This window comes from Dioscorea cayenensis, chromosome 5 (assembly GCF_009730915.1).
Source record: "Dioscorea cayenensis subsp. rotundata cultivar TDr96_F1 chromosome 5, TDr96_F1_v2_PseudoChromosome.rev07_lg8_w22 25.fasta, whole genome shotgun sequence".
Lineage (NCBI taxonomy): Eukaryota > Viridiplantae > Streptophyta > Magnoliopsida > Dioscoreales > Dioscoreaceae > Dioscorea > Dioscorea cayenensis.
This window is the reverse complement of record NC_052475.1, coordinates 15,597,998-15,625,251: the sequence shown is the minus strand read 5'-3', so window position 1 is coordinate 15,625,251 and position 27,254 is coordinate 15,597,998. Positions and strand designations below refer to the sequence as shown.

Below are 27,254 nucleotides of genomic sequence, written 5' to 3'. Positions count from 1 at the left end.
GCTCAATATTTGCTTGAGCACCATACTTCAAGAGAAAGTAACACTTGCATGAAACTACATATCTATTATCTAAATCAATCCTTTTCTTTTTAATTGTTCTTCTATTTCTGTCCTTCTATAAATTGGATATCCATCTTCATTGACAATAGTGCAATCTATTTATCTCTTAAAATTTTTGTATGTCTTCCATCCACCATGTATGGAGAATCTTTTCTTAAGCTACCACATGAATCGTTCATCATGAAAGGTTTAATAGCAACATAATATTTTGGCTCATTTGCTTTATAAGGAATTTAATCTGAAATGATCTTGTTTATCTTTACTTGTTGAAAACTTGTCTTCTTGATGTTAAAAAAAAGATGTGTGAATGTGGGCACCCCATGTTTTTCGAACTCAATGGTGTATATTACTACAACAACATATTTTGATATTTGATTTATAATAGCAATATATTTTTAAAAGAATTTCATTTATAAAATATTTTTATTGAAACATAATACAGAAAACAATCACTGTATGCACTCCCTTACTGAACACATCTTTCACCAAAGAGCAAACACATACAATAAAAAAAAATAAAGGAAATATTGTTCGCAGTTCCTTTGTTGTGATTAATCACTGACACAAGCATATAATCCATCACATTATGCTATTCTTCTTGAACAGAATCAAATTCAGACTGCAGAGATGGCAACCAAATTTCAATTCTAGTCCCGCCAGCACTAAGAGCCACATCAGGTCTGCATGGTGAAATAACACGGATCACACACCCGTAGCTCTCCAAAATTTCACGTGCAACAGTCAGTCCGGAAATGAAATTCCAAGTCACATTGTCCTCAACCATGCCATGAGAAAAAAGATCGGCTCCAAATGGTGTGAGAGGGTGCATCTGAGTCTGCCAGTAAAAAAGAAAAAAGAAAAAAGAATGGGAAGAAAGAAAACAGCTCATTAACAATGGACTAAGTTTTGCTTACAGACAATGACAAGCTGATTGATAAGATACTTTTTAAAAATTTCATGAAATTCAACTCAATTGTAACTAATGACTGTTGGGGAAGTCATACAAGTATGAAGAACAGGAACTCACAAATTTCCACTTCTCTTGAGAAAAAAATAGCCCGTTGGTGATTCACATTGTCATACAAGTTTAAAAAGCAGTTCCTTTTCCTAATGTATAGCATCTCTTACCGCTCCCTAATGTGATACATGGAATTTTTGTTTAGTTCCCACATTCACTGTCACCCTAGATCATGAACTACTTGAAACCTAGAAAATTTTCGTACCTATATCACTCTAAACACAAAAGTGCACAACTTTTTACATCCATTTTTTTGGTAACAGAGAGAATAAATACCTAACAAAATATTAGAGTTACCAGCTTCTTTGCAGAAAATATACAATAAGACAAACAATTCATTATTTCTGTCTCAAATGCCAATTTGAAATCCCCAAAAACCCCCTATAAATCCTATCATGATATCAGAAGGTCATTCTTTTAGGTAATGAAACCACATCTCAAAGGGAAAAACACTATGATCTCCTGCAAGGTAAATTCCTAATTCTCCTTTTGGCCCATGCCACTGCTAACCTAACCTAACAGCACATCAAAAGGAAGGGATTGCAAAACAACTCAGTTGTTATTGTTACCATGTAATGCATGTCAGGTCCATCATCATCAATGATGATCAATGCACCACCAGCTGGTGCCCTGGCTGTAAGCACTTGAACTTTACCACCAACATGTGTCCGCAGCAAAGCCCCTTCAATTAAATTACTCAATGCTTGTCGCAAGCCAGATTCTTCAACAGCAGCATGCAATTCTTGGGATAGCTCACTTAGTTCTAAAGATCGTTGTTGCAAATTTGCAAGAGGCCTTGCAGATCCCACCAAGTCTCTCAATATATATGAGACATCACATGGTCTGCCTGACAAATAAAAAGCATATAAGAAATAACTCCAAATACTCTAGACGATAGTCAGCAATATACAATAGGTCCTGATTATTATGTCAGCTTAATTCGATGTCTACAAATTTAACTAGAATAGGTTTGCAGATAACACTAAAGAAAATAAACAAATAACAAAAAGCAAATGACTTGAAGGTGAAGACCTTTCTGAAGCTAGTTGTAAATGAAATCAGCATCTTGAGTCAGCCTCCACTTTGTGCTGAGTCTTCCTCATTGAAAGCTTGTCTTTAGGGTTTGGCAGAATATGTTTGCGAGTACTAAGTTTTGTAGGTGAATGGCCTAAATTCTAATATCAAAAAATAGTGTTGTTGACAATTTTCATGTGAACATTTTCATTTACTTTGCGGAAGCCTTCTAAATTTTTTATTACAATCCATTAAAGATCCCATATGATTGGATATGATGATGCCATTTTTTACAACATAGAATTGGCAAGAAAACATTGAATAGTCATACTACAAAATCACACATAGCATAGCCAAACTCCAGTCATTTGAATTGGCTTCTAGATAAAAGCAGAAGCACCAAAACAGCTTCTCGAAAAGGCCAGCAGGTTGGTTCTTCTTGGAGAATGGCTTAACATAAAAGATAGTGTTTCTTTCAGTTATTGATTAACACTAATTGCATTTTCCCCCACATGGCATCATTTCTTATGCTGCTGGACTTCAGGCACAGGAATTGAACAATACCAAATGCATTGTAGCCTTCAAGATAGAGCAAAGTAAAAAGTTTAGAAGATTAAATGCTCATTTTTCTCTCTAGCAGCTGTTGGCCATATGATATTTTTATAAGGTTGTGGCTCCTTGAATGTTGCCATGTTTATGAAATCAATGAGGGAGCTTCATCTCAGTTAGTTACTATTTGTGATTAATCTTAAGTTTATGTGGGAATTCCACTTAGGTGTGACAAACTCAATTATTTAATTCTTCATGTTAATTGTCTATATACACCAAGCTAACATGATGTATGAACAAGAGATTCCACACATGAAGTGTGATAAGCAGTTTTTTAATCTAATACAATGAAGAAGTGTTTATGCATGCCCTCATTAGTAAACAAACACATAAAAAGCATTTCTAAATTTTCCCACTCAAATGCACAAATTAAATTAAGTGCTTCTTTGGTTAGTTGTTCAAAAGTTGTACAGCTTAATTTATTTTAAGAAACATTTGCATAGAGCCATCAATCATTCAAGCTATTCATGAGCAATTCAAGCTCATCTCACTAGAAGCTCAAACTCAAGTCAAAATTTTAAGCTTTTATATTGAGCCCAAGCATGCTTTTCGAGCTCAATTGGGCTTCCATACAAATAATATAATTTTAAGTTGAGGATGAGCTGAAGCAGACTCAATGGAGCTTAGATCTATAACGTGAAACATACAAATATATTATAATTTTTATGTATTATAATACATAATACTATTATATAATATATTTATATAAAATAAATATTATATACTTTGTATTGTTTATCATTAAAGTGCAAAATCAAGCTATAAATGAGAGTTTCGAGCTAAATTTAGTGAAATTAAAATTTTTGAAAATAAATTGATTCAACTTAAAGCTAAAAGAAAAAAATCAAGCGAAGCTTAAGGCTTCAACGTTAAAATCGAGTCTAACTCAATCAGACCTTTCAATAAAATTTCCAGCTCAAGCTACTCAATTTTGAGCCAAGCTTTAAGCCAGCCTGGTCAAGCTCAGCTTATTTACAACCCAACTTATGCTAAGACTTCTTGAAAACTTTAAAAATATGTATATACATATACTTGTTTCATAATGTTAGGCCCAGTCCACAAAGACTTATGTGATAAGCACTTGATGACACATATTTTTCACATTAATAATTGAAACATTTTGCTTGATATTTGGTGATTTTGATGTATTTTAATACTTAATTCATTTATATTTCTTGTTCTTGCCATCATTATTAATTTGGAAGCAAAAGAAAATTGCTTAAGCAAGTTTTAGGGTGTTTTGATGAAGAATTGAAGATTTTGGAGCAACCGCACCTTAAAAACCAGTCATGTTTTAAACCACAGCCTGATCTAGAGTGAAAAAGAATTCAGAGGGTACCACGGCTGTGGTCATGGAAACCATGGCCACAGCCGTGGTTTGTCTTGTAGCGGGTATGGTTTAGAGCCGTGTTTTTTTTCGGCGAAAGTGAGTTTCGAGAGAATTATCTCAAAGAACAGCAACCTTTTTACATGCCTATAGTTTTTGGCAGTGGTTAGGCTCATAAGAAGGCCTATACATAGCCAGAATTCAGGGGATTTAAGAGGACTTTTTGGAGGGACTTTTGGAAGAGATTTCTAGGTTTTTTGAGGGATTTCACCGTAGACCTTCGAAGCAATGCAAGAGTAGATCTTGAGACTTGGAGAGCTAAATCAAGAGGAATTAAGCTAGATTCAAGAAGGAAGCCATCTTTTCATCTTTATCTTCAAGATTTGAGTGAGTTCTACATGTTTTCTTTAATTTCTTCTTGTTTGATCAGATATTGTATGAATTTTAGGATCATGATTGAGGAAGCATCATTTGGTGCTTAGATTTGATAAACTTTGGGTTGTAATTTGACTTCTTGACTACATTTTTATTGATTTAATATAATTTAGTGTTGAGATTTAATTGTGGTAATCCTGAATTAAATTAGTGTGAGCCCATGTTCATGTGCATAGATTTAGTTAGGGAGAGCCCAAGTCTATAATTGATCATGTATTTAGTTAGCAAGAGCACGAAATACATATGAGATCTACTAAAATTAAAAGAGATTAAATTCATTCTTCAAAGATAGGATGACAAGATCTCTCCAAATTAAGGTGGTCTAATAGAATGGTTGACAAAACATAATGCAATCATAGAGAGACTGTGCGAAAATGCCTGCATAGTGCATACTATGTTTAGCTGTTAAGTCGCTTAGAGATAAGGGCCAGCATAAGAAAGGAACCGCCACAGTCCAATGATCAAAAGGTTTAGACTCAAGAACCTTCATTAGAAGTCTTTTTAATATTTAAACCCAAAGGGATTCTTAATCCAAGCACCATCTTTATAAATTGATCTTCTTTTAGTTAATTGATTGTATTTTTGGAATTGTTGGTGTTTGTTCTTGTTTGTTTTCTTTTTTAATATTTAACTCATTGATTGCTTAGGCTAGATAATAGAAGAAAAGTTTGTAGCTAGTATTCATTTTCATCTAAGGATAGACTTTGCTATTAGAGCACACTTGATCGATACATGCACTTGTGTTTAATAGCTACACACACTCAGCTCATCATTATGCTAGGTGCAAATGCAAAAGAAAGAAAGAGTCGATTTAGGAACTCAATCAGGGGCAGATTAGTAATTTTGGTTTCTCGGGCTTAAGTATAAATAGGAAAAGAGGAAAAGGGTTATGCTGTGTTCGTTCTTTTTATTCTTAGGAGCAGTTAGGAATTGGGAAGGTTCGCCTCTAGATACAGGCCAAGCTTTGGTGTTCTTTGCTTCGTGTATCAATAAATTTTCAATTGATTTTCTTTAATTCCTATCACATAAATGAATCCAAGTGGGCAAAACAATTGTTTTGTGCTGTCCACAGTCCCCTCTAGCACTTTAAGACAAATCCAAATTGGCAATTTGTGTTGTCCACTATCCTTTTTAGCTCATTTTTGTTTTCCCCGCTTTATCTCTTCACCAAATGCTATCTATACATTCTGTTTAAAATTCCCTTGTATATAACAAATTATCCCAATCATACTAGAACCCATGCTACTTAGATTGCAATGAACTCTGGCAATGGTCTTTCTAAAATATAGTGTTCTTCTAGCTTTCTTGTGGGAATGACTAGAAAGGGATAATGGTTTCTCACCAAAAAAATATGGCTAACTCTAACATATTCAAGAACTCCTGAAAACTGAAAACACATGTAAGTCTAGTATTTGCGTCCATGTAACACTTTTGAGAAATATAGGTATATAGAAAATGAATATTCATATTTGAAAGTATCTAAATTCTGCTTAGAAGTAGAATTCAAAACCTTGATAACAAAATTCAACCATTGAAAATTTCAATTTCCATGTGATTATGGATGTTACATCAGTCATAATGTTCTTATCTCAAATACTCACAGAAATTATGTCAGACTTTCATCTCTATGCAACTGTGTCCAACTAAAATCATTTAAGAAATTGTCTTACATATGTTATTACAGGGTTAAAATGGGAAATGCCCAACAATTTTATGAATTTCATGTTAACTGTTTATAATAATTCCAAAAGAAATATACATGTGCCTAATGTTTAAGCAATGTAATGGTGCAACAATAATATTACCACATAAATGACTAATGAAAGGGTTAATAGAGAGAGAGAAAATAAGACGACCATATTAAAGAAAAATTGGATTCATATGATAAAACACACCAAAGGGATAGATGTTGCATGCATGCGTAATATATGGCATACTTAATCAAAACAAGTAGCATAATAATTACCCAACTATGTCCAGTTGCGAAGGTGCTAGCAGAAGGGGCGGCATAGGCATCTCTATGTCCTTCCCAGAGCCAAAGGGGGCCAAAGGATCTATATTTTGAGGCCCATAATCTTGAGTTTCTCTTGACCTTTCGTCAGACAAAAGAGGCTTTGGCGATTCTGCTACAACGTCTACTGAGTCATGCATTCTTCTTAATGTTTCTTCATTTTGCCAAAGAACATTAGCCTGAGAAAAACCAATGGAGAAGTTCTGTTACTATTTAATTGATATATAGCTAAAGTGCAGGAGTACTACTAATTCAATGACAAGGACTTAGAATATTACATTGAAGGCCCAAAGAATTGGAAGGATTGATTTTCAACCACCATATCAAAAGCTTGAATGTTATTTAATTTGGTAATTCAACTTAATATAAAGGCCCTAACTTGATTCCGGGAATATCACTTACAACCTTTTCACTGGCAAACAATGTACTCAAATATATAAGCTGAAAATAAGCAGTAGCAATTATCCTGTCTTTGTGCTTGAGGCCATTAAAATTATTTTGTACAGGATATTGACTTGACTGCACATGAGAACATAAGTGGGACGAAAATACTGATTTGACAATCACAAGTAAACATCTCTTTTAACTAAAAAGTATTTACTTTGGGATGTTAACATTGTTCAAAGTAATTATCCATTACAGAAGAAAATGAATTAAAATAACACTTTTGTATTGGTAGGTAGGTCATTTCAATTGTAGTTGTGATTTTAATCAGAGCTTCATATTTACAATGCAAACAAGATAAATTTCATAAATCTAAAGAAAGAACAATATGCATCTAATGATGCTTTCGATTTCAGTTGAAAATAACTCTCTATCAGCATTCGGGAAATTGCAGAAACTCTAGCTTGGGACAATGGTCGCTTCCCTTCTAAAACAGTGATATTAGATATTTGCAAGTCCTAAAACCTTAATTGAAAGATTAATTTTAAAATTAGATTTCCCTTAGGCGAAGTGTTACTTGAAACAACTACTCTTTCCAACTTTCCTTGGTCATTAAGGCCTTGTTTGTTAGAGGATATCCTAGGATACCACAGATTATCCCACCACCTCCAACCAAACACCGCATGTTGGTTTAGGGTTATCCTACCGATCTTTCTTTCCAATAGTTAATTATTTAAATAAATATAAATTTTTGAAAGAATTACTAATATCAACATTCCTCGACAATTGGGAACAAAATTTAATCTCTAAATTTTTATTTTAATTAATATTAATTAAGTCAAAACTTACCCACTTTCACATAAAAGCAAATTTAAACAACCAAACCAAAACCCCATTATCTTAACTCCTAACAACACAAGCCTATTTCCTCGTTTATAAATGACAAGTTCTCAATATCCTCATATATCATCACAAATGTAACTATATCAATGGGGATGTACTGAATTCTATATCACCCTCAATATGCTTTGCACTATGATAAGTTCATATCTGCCATTGGAAGAAAGATCTTTAACAAGTTCTCCCAGTGCAAATAAAAGTTCCAATACAATCAGACTATAAAATAGGATAAAATCATCCCTGCAAGGCCTTCCAAGTAAATTACAATTTCATGTTGAACAACATTTTAGTAGTTGGTGTTAATGCTAGTTACCTATTTGTTCTTTTGCTATTAAGCATGGAACCTCCTATAGGGTGACCATAAACTGCACTAGGCATCAAGAAAAACTCTTTTCTTATTAGCTTCTGCCAATGCACATGATATTCACTCTTCATGTTGATAAATAAATCCATACTGTTACGATTGGAGAAACAAAAGTGAAGATTTGTTATTATTATTATTATTATTATTATTATTATTATTATTATTATTATTATTATTATTATTATTATTATTATTATTATTATTATTATTATTATCATCATCAAAGAAGAATCCATGCCCTTCCTTTCAAGGAACACTAACAACTCTCGAGCAAAAAGTTCTTATCAAGTCCTTCCTAAAGGGCTCTTCCAACCAAAGATCTATATGTCATGAGTGTCTCGTAGTGGGTCAAGATGATTAAGAAGGATGATGAACCACTTAAACCTTACAAGCCTACTATTACGGAAGTGGAAAATACCAAGGACACTCACCCAAGGAATGATTCGTGAGGTAAGAAAGCTGAGAATGACCAAAAGAGAGAGAGAGGTGCTTAATCATTGACCATTTTGTTATGAACCCAATCCATTGGAATTGCAGGGTATCCCGAACAGAGATCATGTTAATTTTAATTTCTATATGATCAATCAGGTGAACCCAGGTTTATTTTGTCTCGTTGAAACTCGTGCTAACCAGGAAAGGATCTTGAGGTTTTGCAAGGAACTAGGGAATAATTGGAAATGGGCTGGTATCCAATCTCACGGCTTCTCAGGTGGAATTATTACTTTTTGGCACCTGTATATGGGTGATGTTATTCCTACTTCAATGTCTAGATATGTGTTCCATCTTGTGATTTTGTTTCAGGAAAGAACCAGGCTGATTATCTGTCCGGTTTACAATAGCCAAGCTATTGCCAAATAACAAATGGTGTGGAAATTGTTGAAACGCCTCAATGCAACTCACATATTCTTGGTGCTACCAGGAGATTTTAGTGTGATACTTCACCATTCTGAACAAACTTTGGAGTTTTCTACTTATCATAAAAACTGTTCTAAATTGTTTAGTAACTTTGTTTGTCATACTAGGTTGTCTGAGCTTGTCTTTTTTCAGGTCTCTAATTCACAGGGTGCAATCATCAACATTGTCGTAGTAAGATTTAGGCCATATTGAACCTAATTCGCTCAAACATCACTTGGACATCAGAAACAGAATTTGGGCTTCATCATTTGGCAAAGGAGAACGCAGATCACGCTCCACTCTCTATTCTGTGCTGTTGATATGGACATTGAGAGAATGCTGCTCACGTTTCACAATTCTTTGCCCGGTTCTTTTTCTTGTCATGGTAATGTCCAACATATTAGGAACATGCCTATTCGGGCCAATCCTGTGCATGATATATCTCACAAATTTGACAACCTTAGAAAGGATACTAAGAAAAAGTGCAAAACTGGCTTAAATAGGCTAGAAGTTTACATTAAACGATCTTATTGTTGAGGTTACACTAGAAGAAATCGGCAACGGTTGCAGTCTCTTTATCACAAAAACCAAGCTATTCTGTGTCAAATGGTCTGTTACTTAGGAGCAGAGATTCCCTTCTATCTTGCTTGAGAATGGCAATTATAAATCTAGCTACTTTCATAATCTTACCCATGCTCACCACAGTTGAAATAAGATGTTTTCTAATAAGCTGAAAGACGGGTGAGCTAACAAGCTAATCCAACAAAACAGAAAAAAAAAAAGTTAGGAATCAAAATATCAGCCCAGATGCAGCAACAGCATCCTCCAACCACCTTGGACGGTCTGTTCTGCAGTGAAACAGGGACAGGAAAGAATTCCTTCTCCCGTAGTAGGCAAATGAATCCACAACGTTGTTGAGCTCCCTTGGGTAATAAGATAATTTCATCAAAGAGTTTTGGTTGAGAAGGTCTTTAATGAGTTGAACATCTCCATGAATGCGCCAATTGCACTGAGGGTTATGACCACCTAAGATCGCCAGAACTGCTGGGCAATCAGTGTATATTATGTCCGATTCCCAACCTTTTGGTCTACATTGTTCCACAGCAACTCCAACTGCTAGAATTTTCTAATAATCTGAAATTGGAAATGCTTAATATCTCACTATAGTAACTTGTGGTGCAATAATAGTTGTCAGAGTATGGAACCTATTCTTAATTGCCTTCCTACCAGAACATTCTAGAAGGAAAACAAGAAAAAAAGGGGTAGGTTTTTGAGCTTCAGCAAGACGATTGGGTGGTGAAATTTTATGTTGTGAATCATTGTGTGTTGCTCTTCTCATCTATATAATTGATTTCTCATTTGGTTTCTCTTTGGTACTCTTTTGGAAACTCCTAATTTGGTGAGATCTAAGCCCATTTTTTATGTTATTTTGGTTATCCATGCTTGATAATACTGTTGTTGTTTTGAGCCTCTAGTTTGTATCTAGAGAGAAACTTTAAAATCTCACTGTTGATATAGTGAAAGTTTCTAAGTAGCTTATAGGTCCCATAGTTTTTCCTCTCAATCAAAAGAGGTTTTCCATGCTAAAATTGGTGTTTTGTATTTGTAGATTATTGTGCTTGGTTAATTTAATTTGTTGTTCAACTAGTTGATCGGCTTTGTTAGCATTTTGCTTGAGATCCTATTTCAGCACACAGAGGGAAAGTTTCATTTTGAAATTGTTTCTAGTAGTTGGCCCAACAAGTGATATCAAAGCAAATTGGTTAGCTAGGGGCAATTTCTTGTGCATTAAGATTAAAGAACAAAATTTATATGTGATAATAAAATTAACTCCTTAGAATTATTATACATGGAAGCACAAAATGCAAGACTAGCTTATTGTTAAAGACATGTTTATGCTTGTTATGGGAAAGCCAAAGCCCGACAAAAACAAGTGATGATGAATGGTGTGGAAATCTTCATAGAAATTAGTTATAAATTATGGGGATTTAATTTTCCTATTATAGTAGGCTGAATTAAGGAGAATCCGGATTCATTGACCAGATTTTCTATATTAATGTAGTTTCCTGTTTTAGTGGGAAGATTTTCTAATTTGATTTAAATCTTTCCAGTTTTGTGGCTGGTGTATTGAGCAGCCACTTCATTTATGTACAACAACTCTTCATCAATAAAACAATGAAGAATATTTTCTCAAAAGTCCTCATGGTATTAGAGACTCTTTTGAACTTCTCCAGTGCCGCCTTCTAGGCTTATCCTTGACCATTCTCATTCTTTTCCGGCATCTTCTTCATCATCCTATCCAAAATCAAATTTCTAAAACTCTCCATGACAAAATACGGAATGGCTGCAGAGAGACAATCCTCCTTATATGAGATTTCATCCAATCCAGGACCTTTATCAATTGGAGCCAATCCAGGGGTAACCAAATCTTCCTCTATTTTAATTACCAGCCATAAGCTTAATGGGCATAATTACCTTCAATGGTCTCAATCGGTGATGATGTACATTTGTGGGAAAGGCAAGGATGACTATCTCACAGGAGAGATTACAATTCCAAGGAAAGATGACCCAAATTTCAGGCACTGGAAGACTACAAATCACATGATAATGTCATAGCTAATCAACTCCATGAATAATGACATTGGAGAGAATTTTTTGCTCTTTCAAACTGCTAAAGAAATTTGGGATGTAGCGAAGGAGATGTACTCAAACACAGAGAATACTACAGAATTGTTTGAAATTGAAGCCCAACTACACGACTTGCGACAAGGAGAACTCACAGTAACCCAATATTTCAATCTGTCTTTCTCGTCTTTGGCAACAACTTGATATGTTTGAGATACATGATTGGAAGTGTTCTAAAGATGTTACATTATTTCGAAAAATTGTGGAACAGAAGCGGACATTTAAATTTTTGCTTGGCCTCAACAAAAATTTGGATGAAATTAGAGGAAGAGTCATGGGAATAAAACCTCTTCCAAGTCCCGGAGAGGCATTTTCCGAAGTCTGGAGGGAGGAGAGCAGGAAAAAGGTCATGATGGGGTCTTGCACTTCGAATCCAACTATGGAAGGATCTGCATTTGCCACCAGTGGATTACCATTCAGCAGCAATGACAATCAACAACAAAAAGGGCGACTATGGTATGACCATTGTCGAAAACCAAGGCACTTACGGGAAAGATGTTGGAAATTACACATAAAACCAACTAGTTGGAAGCCATCCAGACCTGCAGAACGTTGTGCCAATATCGCAACCACAACTGAAGACAATTCGTCAGAAGCCAGCCCCTTCACCAAGGAACAACTTGAGATGCTAGAAAAATTGTTCAACAAAAATGCAGTAACCCAGAGTAATACCCGTCTCTGAATCGGCTATGCTGGCTCACAAAGGTAAATTTTCCAATGCTCTTATTGCCAATAAAGTACAGTCCAAGCCTTGGATCATTGACTCAGGAGCATTTGATCACATGACTGGAGATGTCAACTTATTCCATCAGTATAATTCATGCCGAGAAAACTACACTGTCCGTATTGCTGATGGGTCTTTGTCAAAAGTTGAGGGAATTGGTTCCATTAAATTATCAAAGGATTTGACCCTATATTCTGTGCTTTATGTTCCTAAGTTGGATTGTAATTTACTATCTGTTAGTAAATTAACTCGTGATCTCAATTGTGTGACCAAGTTTTTTCAAATCTTGTGTGAATTTCAGGATCTGGTTTCAAGGAAGACGTTTGCCAGTGCTGAGATGGGCTCTGGGCTTTACCTACTCAAAGACCAACCTTCTCTTGGTAGACAAACTCAAAATGCAAATTGTGTCCTTCAAGAGTCAGTCAATTTCTTTTCCAAATTCTCATGTTAATAAAAATGATGATATTATGTTATGGCATTACCGCCTTGGCCATCCAAATTTTAGGTACCTTGAAAAACTATTTCCTTCCATGTTTATCAATACAAATTCAAAGTTTTTCAATTGTGAAATTTGTCAATTAGCCAAACATACTCGTATAAAGTATCCTAGTCTATCATATAAGCAGTCTCAACCTTTTGCCATGATTCATAGTGATGTATGGGGTCCCTCAAGAATAAAAAATATCACAGGAGCTCGGTGGTTTGTATCCTTCATAGATGATCATACTAGAATGACTTGGATTTTCCTAATGAAAGAAAAGGCTGAAGTGGGTCAGATATTCCAAAACTTTAACACTATGATTCAAACTCAATTCCATACCAAAATTCAAATCTTGAGAACTGATAATGCCAAAGAATACTTCAACTCAGTTCTAGACTTGTATCTCCAAAATCAGGGGATAATCCACCTAAGCTCTTGTGTTGACACCCCACAACAAAATGGAGTGGCTGAAAGGAAAAATAGACACTTATTGGAGGTAGCACGGTCCCTTATGTTCTCTACACATGTACCTAAACAATTTTGGGGAGAAGCAATCCTCACTGCCACCTACCTCATAAACCGAATGCCCTCGCGAACACTCAAGTTCCAAACTTCATGCAATGTTTTCCTTCAAACTTTCCCAACCACCAAACTCATTTCTCTTTTAGATCCTAAAGTCTTCGGATGTACAACCTTTGTCCATATCCATCCACAAAATCGAAGCAAGTTAGATCCTACTAGATCCATCAAATGTGTTTTTCTAGGCTACTCCTCACATCAAAAGGGATATAAATGCTATTCTTCTATTTCTAAGAAGTTTTTTCATTCCATGTATGTAACCTTCTTTGAACATCAGCCCTATTATCCCAAACCTTCAATTCAGGGGGAGAACGTAATTGAATATCAGTTTTGGGGTGACTATAACAATCATGGCAATCACAACCCACAAGGAGAAAATTTAATTCCTATGCCATCACCAGATATTTCACTACTAGAGCTTTCTCTTCCTAGTTAACCTCCACAAAGTCGACAAGTTGCAAACAAAGAGTTCCGTGTCTATACCAGGAGAACAAGGTCTGAGAGACAGATGGAGTACAAAGAACCTCTCACCCTAGACCAAGAATCAGAACCAACACCTAATCCTACTGAAATTCTTCCAGGTATGGATAACTCTAGTCCTAAAGAAAATTTCAACAAAACTGATGATTTAGACTTACCAATTGCCTTGAGAAAGGGTACCAGGTCATGCACTATCCATCCTATTTGCAACTTTGTATCGTACGACAGATTATCTCCATCATTCCAAGCATTTGTCTCTTCACTCGACAACATACAGATCCCTCACTTTATCCAAGAGGCTCTTAATGATCCAGCCTGGAAAAATGCCGTTAATGAAGAAGTTAATGCATTGGAAAAGAATGGTACATGGGTGTTCTCAGATCTTCCTAATGGAATAAAACCAATTGGGTGTAAATGGATCTTTACAGTTAAACACAATGCAGATGGGAGCATTGAAAGATTGAAAGCTCAACTTGTAGCAAAGGGATATACACAGTCTTATGGCATAGACTACCACAACACATTCGCCCCAATTACCAAGCTCAATACAATAAGAATCTTGCTTTCTCTTGCTGTGAATAAAGAATGGCCAGTACATCAATTGGATGTTAAAAATGCTTTTCTAAATGGTGATTTGGAAGAGGAAGTGTATATGGAGATTCCACCGGGACTACAAACAAAGTCAACTCGCAACAAAGTTTGCAAATTAAGGAAATCTTTGTATGGTTTGAAACAGTCACCACGTGCATGGTTTGGTAAGTTTGCAAACTCAATGGTGAAACTTGGTTATTCCCAATGTCATGTAGATCATACCCTGTTTGTGAAGTTTTCTCCAAGCAGACAAGTAGCCATTCTAATTATGTACGTGGATAACATTATTTTGACTGGTGATTATGATGATGAACTTGAGAAGATAAAGAAATCATTAGCCAAGGAGTTTGCGATCAAAGATCTTGGCCAACTCAAATATTTTCTCGGCATGGAGATAGCTCGATCTAAAAATGGAATATTTGTGTCTCAGTGCAAATATGTCCTAGATCTTCTCAAAGAAACGGGAATGTTGGGTTGCAAACCTGTAGACACTCCTATGGATCCTACAAAAAAGATTGGAAAAGCTGATAATAATACACCTGTGGACAGGGGGAGATATCAAAGATTGGGGTCGACTCATTTACTTATCACATACTCGGCCTGACATCGGATTTCCTGTAAGTGTTATGAGCCAATACATGAATAATCCAACAGCAGAACATATGGAGGCAGTAAACCGCATTTTAAGATATCTGAAGATGACTCCAGGGAAAGGAATATTGTATAAAAAGTGCAATAACAAGGAGATTAAGGTCTTCTCAAATGCCGATTGGGCAGGAGATATTTCAGACAGACGCTCAACTACAGGATATTGCTCATATGTGTGGATATTACTACAGGATATAACTAATATGTGTGGGAAAACCTTGTGACATGGAGGAGCAAAAAACAATCAGTAGTTTCAAGAAGCAGTGCAGAGGCAGAATTCAGAGCTTTGGCTCTCGGGATTTGTGAGGGAATGTGAATTCAGAGATTGCTCAATGAGTTGGGAATTAATGGCAAGGAACCAATCAAGTTGTTTTGTGATAATCAAGCAGCTATTAGCATTGCAAAGAATCTTGTACATCATGACAGGACCAAACATATTGAGATAGACCACCACTTTATTTCTGAGAAGATTGGGAGTTCAATTGTCCAACTTATATACACACCTACTAAATCCCAAATTGCAGACATTCTTACCAAAGCTCTCCCAAGAACTACCTTTGAAGATTTGAGTTGCAAGCTGTGTATGTATAATATTTACAACACAGCTTGAGGGGGAATGTGGAAATCTTCATAGAAATTAGTTATAAATTATAGGGATTTATTTTTCCTATTATAGTAGGCTGAATAAAGGAGAATCCGGATTCATTGACCAGATTTTCTATATTAATGTAGTTTCCTATTTTAGTGGGAAGATTTTCTGATTTTATTTAAATCTTTCCAGTTTTGTGGCTGGTGTATTGAGCAGCCACTTCCGTTATGTACAACAACTCTTTATCAATAAAACAATGAAGAATATTTTCTCAAAAGTCCTCAAATGGGAAATATTACATATGCAAGCTGCAGCTACAATTAGGCAATAGTTTGATAATAGTGTTTTGCATCATATTTCTAAATAAGTGAAAGTTGATGAACTCTAGAAGAAATTATAGACCTTGTATAAGAAAAACACCTTCAGGAATAAAGCCACGACCATTAGAAGACTTATGAACTTGAAGTATAGAGATGGAAAAGTATGATTAAGCACATTAGTGACTTCTGAGACTTAGTGAACCAATTGGTAGCAATGAAAAAACCTCATGAAGATGAGTTGCAACTATTGTTACTCTTCAAGTTTTTGCCTAAAGACATTAGTGGTATCACTAAGCACTTCAATGTTTGGAGGAAAGCTAACAAAGGAGATGATTAAAGAATGCTTACTAAGGGGAACATACGAAAAAGATGGATCTTTCTCTGAGGCACTTGTTCTGAAAAGGGTGAAAGGTTTGAAAAAGCAAAGTAGGCATCCTTAGGGTCATGGGAAAAAAGATACATCTAGAGAAAAATCAAAGAATAGGAAAAATATCAAGTGCTAACAAGATAGGCCACATTAGAAAGAAATGCAGACTTTTGAAGAGAGAACAAGGCGAAGGAAATAAAAATGAGCGGACAAATATAGTAGCTGCCAAAGGTGACGTTACCATTATTTGTTATGATAGCTGTGTTAGTTTTGTGTGGTAAAAGAGTGCCTGGGTGATTGATTCTGGAACTTTGTTTCATGATACTTATGATGATGATTTTTTGGCTTCCTTAGCAATGATTTGGGTAATGCTAAAATGGGAAACAGTGTTGCATCTAAGATTGTCGGTAATGGAGATATTTTTTGAAGACTAATCTTGGAAGTAAGTTACTACTCAAAGATGTTAGGCATGTTCCAAATATGCGCCTAAACATGATCTTCACTGGCGGACTTGATGATGAGACTTTTACTAGATGTTTTGGTGAAAATAGAAGCTCAACAAAGTTCTCTAGTTGTTGCAAGAGGAAAGAAGACAAGCACGCTTTATGTCATGCATGCTAAGCTTCACATAAGAGAGATAAATGTTGTTCAAAAGATGCAAGCATTAATTTATGGCACAAAAGGCTTGGTCACGTCAACAAGAAAAAGATTAAAGGGGAAATTTTGGTAAAGTACCTTGTGGTTTGCCTCTTTATCAATTCGGGACTTGTGGTTTGAGTTGTAACACTTTAGTACCCTGTAATCTAAACTGTTTGCAAAAAGGTGCCAAAATGCTTAACTCCCCTAAATTTACCTTTTTGCCCTTGTTAACATTACTAAAACACGTACTAATTAAGAACCATTCAAGTCTCCTCCAATTGTAACTTGAATAGTTTTTAAACACTATGCAAATAGGCATGAATGGTTTTTATTAGTACATGTTTTAGTAATGTAAATAAGGGCAAAAAGGTAAATTCAGGTCCATTTTATGCCACATCAGCAAAAATTAACGGAGTTAAGCATTTTAGCACCATTTTGCAAATGGTTTAGGCTACAGGGTACTAAAGTGCTACAACTCAAACCACAAGTCCCAAATTGATAAAGAGGCAAACCACAAGATACTTTAGCAAAATTTCCCCAAGTTTAAACCTTCTTGCTAGAAAGAAATTTCTACCCAACTTGAAAGGTATGTCTTTTAAAACTTGTGTTGATTGTTAGCTGGAAAAACCCAAGAAGTTGCATTTCATTCACATCCTCCCTCTAGAAGATCAAATATTATTGATTTGATTCATTTTGATGTTTGTTTCGTGTTCTTTCTTGTGACTTTCTTCAATGACCATTCAAGAAAGGTTTGGGCTACTACTTAGAAAACTAAAGTCTAGTTGCTTGATGTCTTTAAAGAATTCCATGCCAAGATTGAAAGGGAAATAGGCAGATTGTTGAAATCATTTCAGGCTGATAATGGTGGTGAATATGGAGGGCCATTTAAGAATTAATGTAAACTTAGCTTAATGGTGTATCAGAGAGAATGAACAAACCAATTGAAAATACTTACACATGCGTGCTTTCTTGCACCAAGCTTCCTAAGTCCTTTTAGGGATAGGCTCTGAAAGCCACAATCGATTTGATAATGTTGGAAATATAGTCCCATATCGGTTGTGTGATAGAAGTGTAATGGGTTTATATATAGGTATAGGGGTTGAGCTACTAAGTCTTGAGATTTTTTCGTGTAAGACCCCTAAACCTATATAGCACTCATATAGGGCCCACTAGTACAAAATATAAAATCTAGTCTTTCTCCAATAGCGGCTTTCGATGGTGATGTACCACATAGTTTGGATTAGGAAAGATGTCTCTTATGATTACTTGAAAGTTTTTGGCTGCAAGACTTTTGTTCATATTCCTAAAGATGAAAGATCCAAGCTTAATGACAAAGTGAAACAGTATATTTTCTAAGGATATCGACACTAGGTGTTAGGATACTAATTATGGGATCTAGTGACATGAAAATTGACAAAAGTAAATATGTTCTATGTCTTGAGGACCAAGAATGAAAATTCTAATTCATCAATTGAAATTCCTATCAAATTAGATCCAATTTCTCCACCTATAAGAATATTGGTCAAGGGGAAGATGTCCAAGAAAATGGTTTGTTAATGATGAAGCCCTTTCAGTTGATGATGCAGAGCTAATTAAATGAGTAGAACAACCATCGCCAACACCACTAATTGAACCTTAGTTAAGAAGATCTGCAAGAGAGAATTGTCCTCCTGGTTGATACACTACTAACATGAATGCCATAATCAATGATGGTGAAGAGCCAAAAAAATACCAAGAAGCTATGAAGGACGCAAGTGGGTGTTCAATATAAAATACCGAGCTAATGGAACAATAGAAGGTACAAAGCAAGACTGGTAGCTATGGGCTATACCCAAACCTATGGGATAGACTATCAAGAGACATTCGCACCAGCTGCTAAGATGAATACAGTGCAAGTATTGTTATCTCTAGCTGCCCACTTCAATTGGCAACTACAATAATTTGATGTAAAAAATGTCTTTCTACATGGAGACTTAAAAGAAGAGATTTATATGGAAATCCCACCAGGGTTCACGAAAGGATCAAATACAAAAAAAATATGCAAACTAAAGAAAGCACTCTACGGATTCAAACAATCACCTAGAGCGTGGTTTGGAAGATTTGCAGCAATAATGCAAGGCATGGGAGACAAGCAAAGCAAAGGAGACCATACATTGTTTATTAAGCACTCAGAATCAGGGGGAGTTTTAGCTCTCTTGGTATATGTTGATGATATTATCGTGACAGGTAATGATGAGAAAGAAAAACTAGTGCTGAAACAATGTCTAGCCAAGGAATTTTAGATCAAGGAATTAGGAAAATTACAGTACTATTTAGGAATTGAAGCTGCCCACTCAATCTGGAATCTTCATCTCACAGCAAAAATATGTTAATGATCTGCTAAAAGAAACAGGTAACTTGGCATGCAAACCGGCTAGCACTCCAATTGACCCTAATCATAAATTGGGAACAATAGAACAAGATATAAAAGTAAACAAAGAAATGTATCAAAGATTAGTTGGGAGAATGATATACTTGTCACACACACGGCCAGATATAGCCTATGCAGTGAGTGTGATAAGCCAGTTCATGCACAAACCTAAAGAAGTGCACTTACAAGCAGCATATAGGGTGTTACACTACTTAAAAAGGACACCTAGAAGAGGAATCATGTTCAAAAGAAATGACAAGTTACTTGTAGAAGCCTATACTGATGCAGATTATGCAGGATTAGCGGTAGATACAAGATCTACTACAGCCTATTGTACCTTTCTTGGAGGTAATCTTGTCACATGGAGAAGTAAAAAACAGAATGTGGTAGCGAGGTCAAGTGCGGAGTCAGAATTTCAAACCATGGCACAAGGAATATGTGAATTACTGTGGTTGAAAATGATCCTAGAAGATTTAAGGGTCAAATGGGATGGACCCATGCGTCTCTACTATGATAATAAGTCAGCAATAAATATAGCACACAATCCAATGCAACATGATAAGACAAAACATATTGAAGTTGACAGGCATTTCATTAAAGAGAAGCTAGACAATGGCTTGATATGTACACCGTATGTGCCTAACAGTTCACAACTTGCCGATGTCCTGACCAAAGGCTTGAATAATCCAGCCTTCAAGACTATCATTACCAAGCTGGGAATGGATAATATCTACTCACCAGCTTGAGGGGAATGTTGGAAAGTATATTTAATGTTGGAGATATTCTAAGGAACCAGCATATTATAAGAATATCTTCTAGACACTTGTTAGGTGTTCATTCTCTCTTGTAAAAGGCATATATACAGGTGTAGATCTTCTTTATGAGAACCACACAAAAATCATTTCTGACACATTTACAAGAAATAGCTCTAGGATCTTTGCATAAACTTTTTTGCAGGAACATTTATAAACCAAGTTCTTTTAAGCCTTTAACAGTTTTAGGTATAAATCAAACAACAGATTACCTTTGTGAGGAAGACAACATCTTGAAGTTGTTGTAATGCGCCATTCATATTGTTACCTTGAAGGAGTATGTCTTCAATAATGTCATACGCAACCTGTGTACCGATTGATGTTTTATTACAAGCTTAAAATGTTATATGACACAAGGACTTCAAATAGCTACAACTGGCAAACCTCACTTCTCTTTACTTGCATAGACAGCATTTTGCTCAAAGCCCTAATGCTTGAGAGAGAACCACGGATCTGGTAATTAACTAACCAAAGTGAACAAATGCATTTTTTAAGTGTTTGACATAAGATCAAATTAACAATGTACTTGCTCGACAAGATGGCTAATCTGGAAATTATTTTGCCATGATGATTGTTGAAGCAGCATCGCTCTCTGTAAAGGAAGCACATCAGATACAACCAAACAAAGTCTACAAGAAGAAGAATGAGATACACATATACTTGATGAAACAAAATTGAAAATAGATAAACTATCAGAGCATGTATACAGTAAACATTTTTTTAATAAAATAAACATTCTTGACCACAGAGAGATGCTACAGAATGAACATGAGTACTGCCAGAAAAAAAAAGTTGGTGATTTTTACAGCGTCATTACTTTCAAGTTTCAAGTCTTTGAAGCTTTATGCAACATTTGGATGAGATCCATTAACCCAAGTGACTGAGGAGTGATGTAAAAAACTGGTATATGATCAATATGAAGGTTGAAAATCAATGTAGACATGTGAATTTCAAATTTCAACCAAAGTATGACAACCTATTCACAAAGATTCTTCTAAAGAGCTAGAAGAATATTATCAAAAATAATTAGAAAATAGATTGAACATTAACGAAGACAACTCAGAAAAATAAACAAGTAGAATAGAAAAGGCACTTTATTTCATGAATAGGACTGTCTTAGAGTGACACTTATTTATAGGCCCAAGAGATTCTAAACATAGGGTGTTCCCAACAAAAGAAACATTCTAATTGCAATATTATTGGGCTGAGAACCAAACATTCAACATAAATAATAATATAGTAATGTCTCTGATTAGTGAAAAGAGATTGTCATATCTTGCCTTAGTTAGGCCTTTTCCTTCTTGAGTAAGTCTTGCCAAATTTAAGGTGATTGTGCATCTCCAAATAAGACTCAGCAGCATCTTCAATATTAACATTGACACTTTCTTGATTATGCACTGCATCAGGATCCTCTGGTTCAAAATAATTCCGTTTAATATTCTCCCAAATAAGGACATAAGTATGACATTGAATGTATCATGAATATGAAGTTCTGAAGGTAATTAACTCTATGGCATTGCTATTGAATTTCTCAATGATTGTCCGAAGAATAAAGCATTTGGTTTCAACTTATGATATTCTTTTTGTCGGTGTCTCTTCTTAGAAAGATAGACCCAAAATCCTTAACTTTGAAGGAAAGATGGATGCGATGAAAATCAGCTAGCTCCTTACACTTGGTACTAGATTATTCAATGTTGGCACAAACTTGAGCTTGTATGACCTTAAATTTGTTGATCTAATCTTGAGCATTCTGTGGTACATTAGTTGATGCTGGTAAAAGAAAGGAGCCAAGTCCAATGGGCTCTTAGGATTGGCCCCATGAAAAATCTCAAATGGCAAGAATCCAAAAGTATGGCTCTTGGAACAATTGAATTCTAACCCAATCTTTGAGAAAGCATAATCCATTTCCCAAGAACAGAAACTTGTGAGTATAGCAGACTCCCAAGTGCTCAGTTGATGACCTCAATTTGGCAATTTATCTCAGCATGGTCCAGCTATAAGGACTGTAGTAAAACACCTAAGTCTCCACAAGGTCTTCCAAACAGAACTTACGAATCAGGTGTCACAACCAGATGTAATAAGTGTATGAAGCCCATGATATTATGATACTTCACTAATGAATAAAGTCGCAATCCAACCAGCACCAAAGTAATCTTGCATGGTATAAAGTGTGCCGCTTTGAAGAATTAATACAAAACTCCATATATAGTATCCCAACCTTTCAATGTGTGTGGTAAACCGACAACAAAGCCCACAGCAATTTCAAGTTATGGGCAAGAAGGAATGAAAAGGACTATTAGCCTAGTGTTATCATTTTTGCTTTAGAGCAAACATTGCAGCGATTGGCATATGCAAAGACATCTCGATCAATGTTGGCCAAAAGCATCTTTCTACAACCGGATAAAACAACCAGTTGTATATGCCTTAATGGATTTGTACTATAGGCATGCTTTTGTTGTTGTTCCTCTTTGGTGTTTGCTAGGATTTTGGAGGAAAAACTTTTATCTGGAGTTGATTAAACTTTGACTTAATTAATAATTATTAAAATGAAAAATTTTGCCTTGCTATCTGAATCAGATTAGTTTATCACCACCTGGTAAAACAACCTGTTGAGCACGCATTAAAGTGTGTTATATCATGGCCATTTTCTTGGTTGTCACTCCCACAACGAAATCGTAGATCATGATAGTTGTGCATACTTTGTGGGTTTAGGGGGAGGTAGAGCATTGTATGACTAATGGTACCTCCGTCTTGGGTATTTCCAAGGCAACACTTGGATGACTTTCATAATTTTCTCAAGGGACAGAAAATTGTGAACCTGCAAGTTTGGGTTTCATGGTTATCTGCCCAGAATCTTGAACACATAAAAAAAACTATATTGAACATGTTCTCCAGTCAACAACAAAACTTGTTTGTTCTTGAATATGATAAATGGAAGCAAAGAACTAGATAATAAGTACATGATTTGCAAAATCCATTTAGGGAGAGTAGCAAATAACTTCTTGGAAAGAATCTACAATTTGTTCAGCTATTCCTTGAAAACTAGCCTTTTAGAAACAACAATCCAAAATTGTTTGATCTCATTCTTCAGGTGATGTTTGGTTGGTGAGTTAAACAAACACCCATGAGTTATCCCACCAACTCTTTTCTATGAGAATTAATTATTTTAAAGATATATTTACAGATTAATTTTTAAAAAAATTAATATTAATAAATAGTTATTATTAATTAAAGATTAACATTTTTTTGGTAAGAACTAATTAAGACAGTCTGGTCAGCACATATAAAAGCTTTTCCACCAAGCCAATATTCAAAAATGATTCCCTTAAACATCCTCTAACTTACCAACTAAGCACTACTTTCAAGTTCCCCAAAAGAGGTTCATGTTAGCAAGATATGTGAATATTGAAGCTCATGTATATTGATTTTGTGGCAGATTCTAGATTAAACTCGTGCTCTGAAAAGTTCTAGAATTTCTTATTGACCTAATAACATGCAAGAAAACTAAAGTAGGGATTTTTGTAAGTCAAATAACTTAGAAGATGTATACACTGAATGCTGGGATTTGCAACTATCTTTTATCATCCTTTCTATGTAGCCATTGAACTCTAAGTCTAGACTACAACAATCTAATCAAAACAAAAAGATTTTCTTTGATGGAGGTGTACAAGATATGTTTTGAATGCTATGTTTTGTAACTCATGGTTCTGTCCCTAAAATACAACCAAAAACTTAGAATATAGAAATAAACTTGAGAGAAATCTCTAAGGACTCCAGAATGAGGTTCCAATTCCTATAGTGATACTTTCAGAAAAATTCGTTAGGAACATGAGAAGTGCTAAAACATGATAAGGTTTGCTTTTCTCCGTCATCTAGTGTTGATTCAAATTAACTAGAGCATACCTGATCCATGACATATGCCATAGCCAAAGAACGCGAAATCATGATAGCTCCAGCTCTTTGTTTGGTTGTCAAACAAATGCAGTTGTTCATTACATCCTCCTTGGAAGTTTGAGCCTCACTAACTTTGTCAATGAAACTTGGCAGTGATAAATCAATTGCCATGTTTTCTTGAACCTTTTCCGTCTTTGTTCTTGTTTCTGGCCCAACACTCAAAAGCTCAGCAACCAGAAATCCCACAACAAATGGTTCTCTTACCATGGGAAGAACCAAAGCTTCATATTCAGGAATATATTCCACCTGAAGTCCACAAATATTAGGGAATTAGTAATTTGCAAGAATTGAAATGTTTTCCTTAGAATCACTAATATTTAAGTCAGCAACACACCTGCAGTTTTGAAAGAGCTGCTTCTGCAGAACGTAAACCTGCTGGCAAGGTAAAATTAGCAACTAATATGGCACAGTCCACATTTTTAGATTTATCATATCTAGGATAGCAAGCGACCCGGCGTAGTTCAAGCTGGTTCATAATAAAACTACCAGCTGGTCTCACAAAAACCTTCAAACAAATTAGTGTGATGATTAGTGACAGAAATAGCTCGCTAAGTCATACTATTTGCATAACAAGGTTTAGTAGGACGTTGTTGCATTTCCCTCAAGTCAATAATGAGATTCACTATAGATAAATATGAATCGAAAATGAGCTCTCCGTTCAACCTACTAAGTTAATGACAGAAGAAATGGTTTTACTTTTTAGAACTGACAATAATCTGCAAATTATTCCTAATCAATTGATGAGGGCTCCAACTAAGCCCGAGGATGGAAACTGAATCAACTTATTCATAATAAAAGAACTAACGAGCTCTCAGAAGGTCCAAAATTTGATGTTGCAGGCCCTGCCCAAAAGGAAAGCATCTCAGTCTCAAACAATTCAGCTTTCGAAGTATGTCAAAAGAATGAATTTTATATATAATTAGAAAAGAATTTATTTCTAACACACCCACACAGACACACACAAACACACGCACACACAAAATCACCACTAGCAATTACATCCAGATGTAATCATCAACTTCATTCTTATCCTCTACGGCTCTACCAAATAGCAAGCAATTCAGACTGTCCATTTGGCTAGAAATCCAGTCATTGAGCATCCGAATTTTAGCAATAAAAAGCAGTGTGAGTGCTTTATAAACTCCATGACTCAGGTTGAATTGGTTAGTTCCTTCAATGCATCGTCCCAATCATTTTCCATAGAATTCATTTTAATTCCAGTAGAAAAATAAAATTCAAGAGCTTAATGGAGTCAAACCAACCGAAAGGACAGCTTCATGATGCACGACTGCCCGGAAGAGTTCGAGCTGTTCAATGCAGAGCCGCTGGAAATCAGGGCTGGGTGTGATGATACCATTCTTCCCAGGTTTCTCCATCCTCTCCGCAAACTCAACTGGGGACGTCGGCGAAGCCTTGAGGATGGCGGCGGCCACCGCAGCGGCGGAGGGCGGGGAAAGGGAGTCGTTTGGGGGCTCCGGCGGGAGGGAGACAGGGCGGAGAGCGGAGTGGCTTCTGAGGGATCGGAGAGATGGTTTTTCATGGGAGGAGTGGGAGTGGCAGTGGTGAGGGAGAAGCTGGGAGGTAATGGCGCTGGAGAGGAGCATCTCGGCGGACTTCCTGTTACATATGGAAAACCAGCGTCTGCTTTTTAGATGGCAGCTGCCAATCCGTTCTCGATCACTCGATTATTATTATTATTATTATTATTAGGGAAAATTACTGTTCACCCCTCGTAATTTTTCAAAAGCTTCCCAAAAACCCCTCCAACTTTTTGCGACAGCCCGATATAGATTATATTTTTACATTCATCTTTAACCTCATCGGTAAGTTGAAGTGGGTCCACGATATGAAATTCCTTTTTTGCTTTGCAAGAAAGTGGGAAAAAAATGAGCCCGATCATAACTTTTCTTTATCGCATAGTTTTTCGATCTTTGCCTCTCTCTTTGCTTTTTCTCAAACAAAGTTTAGAAGGCTCATATCTTGTTCTTCTTCTTCTTCTTCTTCTTCTTCTTCTTCTTTTTCTTCTTCTCATTTGGTGTGGGAGGGCTTCTCCGGCCTCGACGAATGCGTTTTGGCTGCAGGCGGGAGAGCAGGCGTCCGGCACGCAAGGGAAGAGGTTGCCCTCTCATCTTGCCTTTGAGCAAGCTGGTTCCGGGAGCAATAACATCCGACCAGACGGTTGGTCCGAACAAATACTTCTTCATCGACGTTCGTCGGGAACCAAATTTCAGGAAACTAGCATGTGTAAAACAAACAATCTTAGCGAAATTATTTAGTTTAAACAATTAAAAACTATATTTACACATGTAACTCGTATATTTAAAGCGTTATAACCTATTGTGTTAAAGCGAGTAAACAAACAAATTAAACATTAAACTAAAAAGTTTAAAGCGGTAGTTGAACAAAGTTAAGCGGTAAGTTATAATGTTAAAGCGATAGATGAATAAAAGTTAAGCGGTAAATGATATGGTTAAAGCGTTAACGTCTACGAGTTAAACAAAATATTTTTTTGAATTATTACCTCTTTTTCCTTGAGAGATGACAAACTCGTCTCTACATAAACGCTTCCTTAGTGAAAGTATTTTTCACGTAGTAGCGGCATCCTTGGGATCTTGCGTAAGCGGACTTTCTTTCCAGGTTCAGGTCATTTCAGTAAAAACCGGATGTTAAAGCGCTCTAGTGCAGACCCTTAACATACCAGTGTTGGTCTTCTTCCAGCGCATCTAGATTGCACTCGGGTAGCGGCTTGTGGTATGTCCTCCATGAAAGCCACTTGTACGTCGCTTGCGCCCGTACGTAGCGCCCGTTCGGGTAAATCATCGACATAATCAGCGATCGAGTTAGGGAGCCGAAAGCGGGGAGGTATTTGGGAAGAGGATTGTACCGGAGAGTACGCATCGATGGTTGGCAAAATTCTCCTCTCTCCCTCTCGTCCAGCGAGTTCTTTGAAGAGTGCTCT

The 27,254-nt window shown here is 36.0% G+C and overlaps 1 protein-coding gene across 1 annotated transcript; it reads right to left on the bottom strand.

Annotated features, from left to right (window-relative positions):
- Window positions 1-643: 643 nt before the first annotated feature.
- LOC120261162 (chloroplast sensor kinase, chloroplastic) lies at window positions 644-25,961 on the bottom strand. The gene is given in 10 exon segments (XM_039268916.1): window positions 644-835; window positions 838-895; window positions 1,648-1,921; window positions 6,430-6,653; window positions 20,554-20,646; window positions 20,726-20,794; window positions 20,868-20,933; window positions 24,245-24,541; window positions 24,630-24,800; window positions 25,558-25,961. Coding segments are annotated over 10 exon segments (1,641 nt in total). The 5' UTR covers window positions 25,900-25,961; the 3' UTR covers window positions 644-788.
- Between the last annotated feature and the right edge of the window lie 1,293 nt (window positions 25,962-27,254).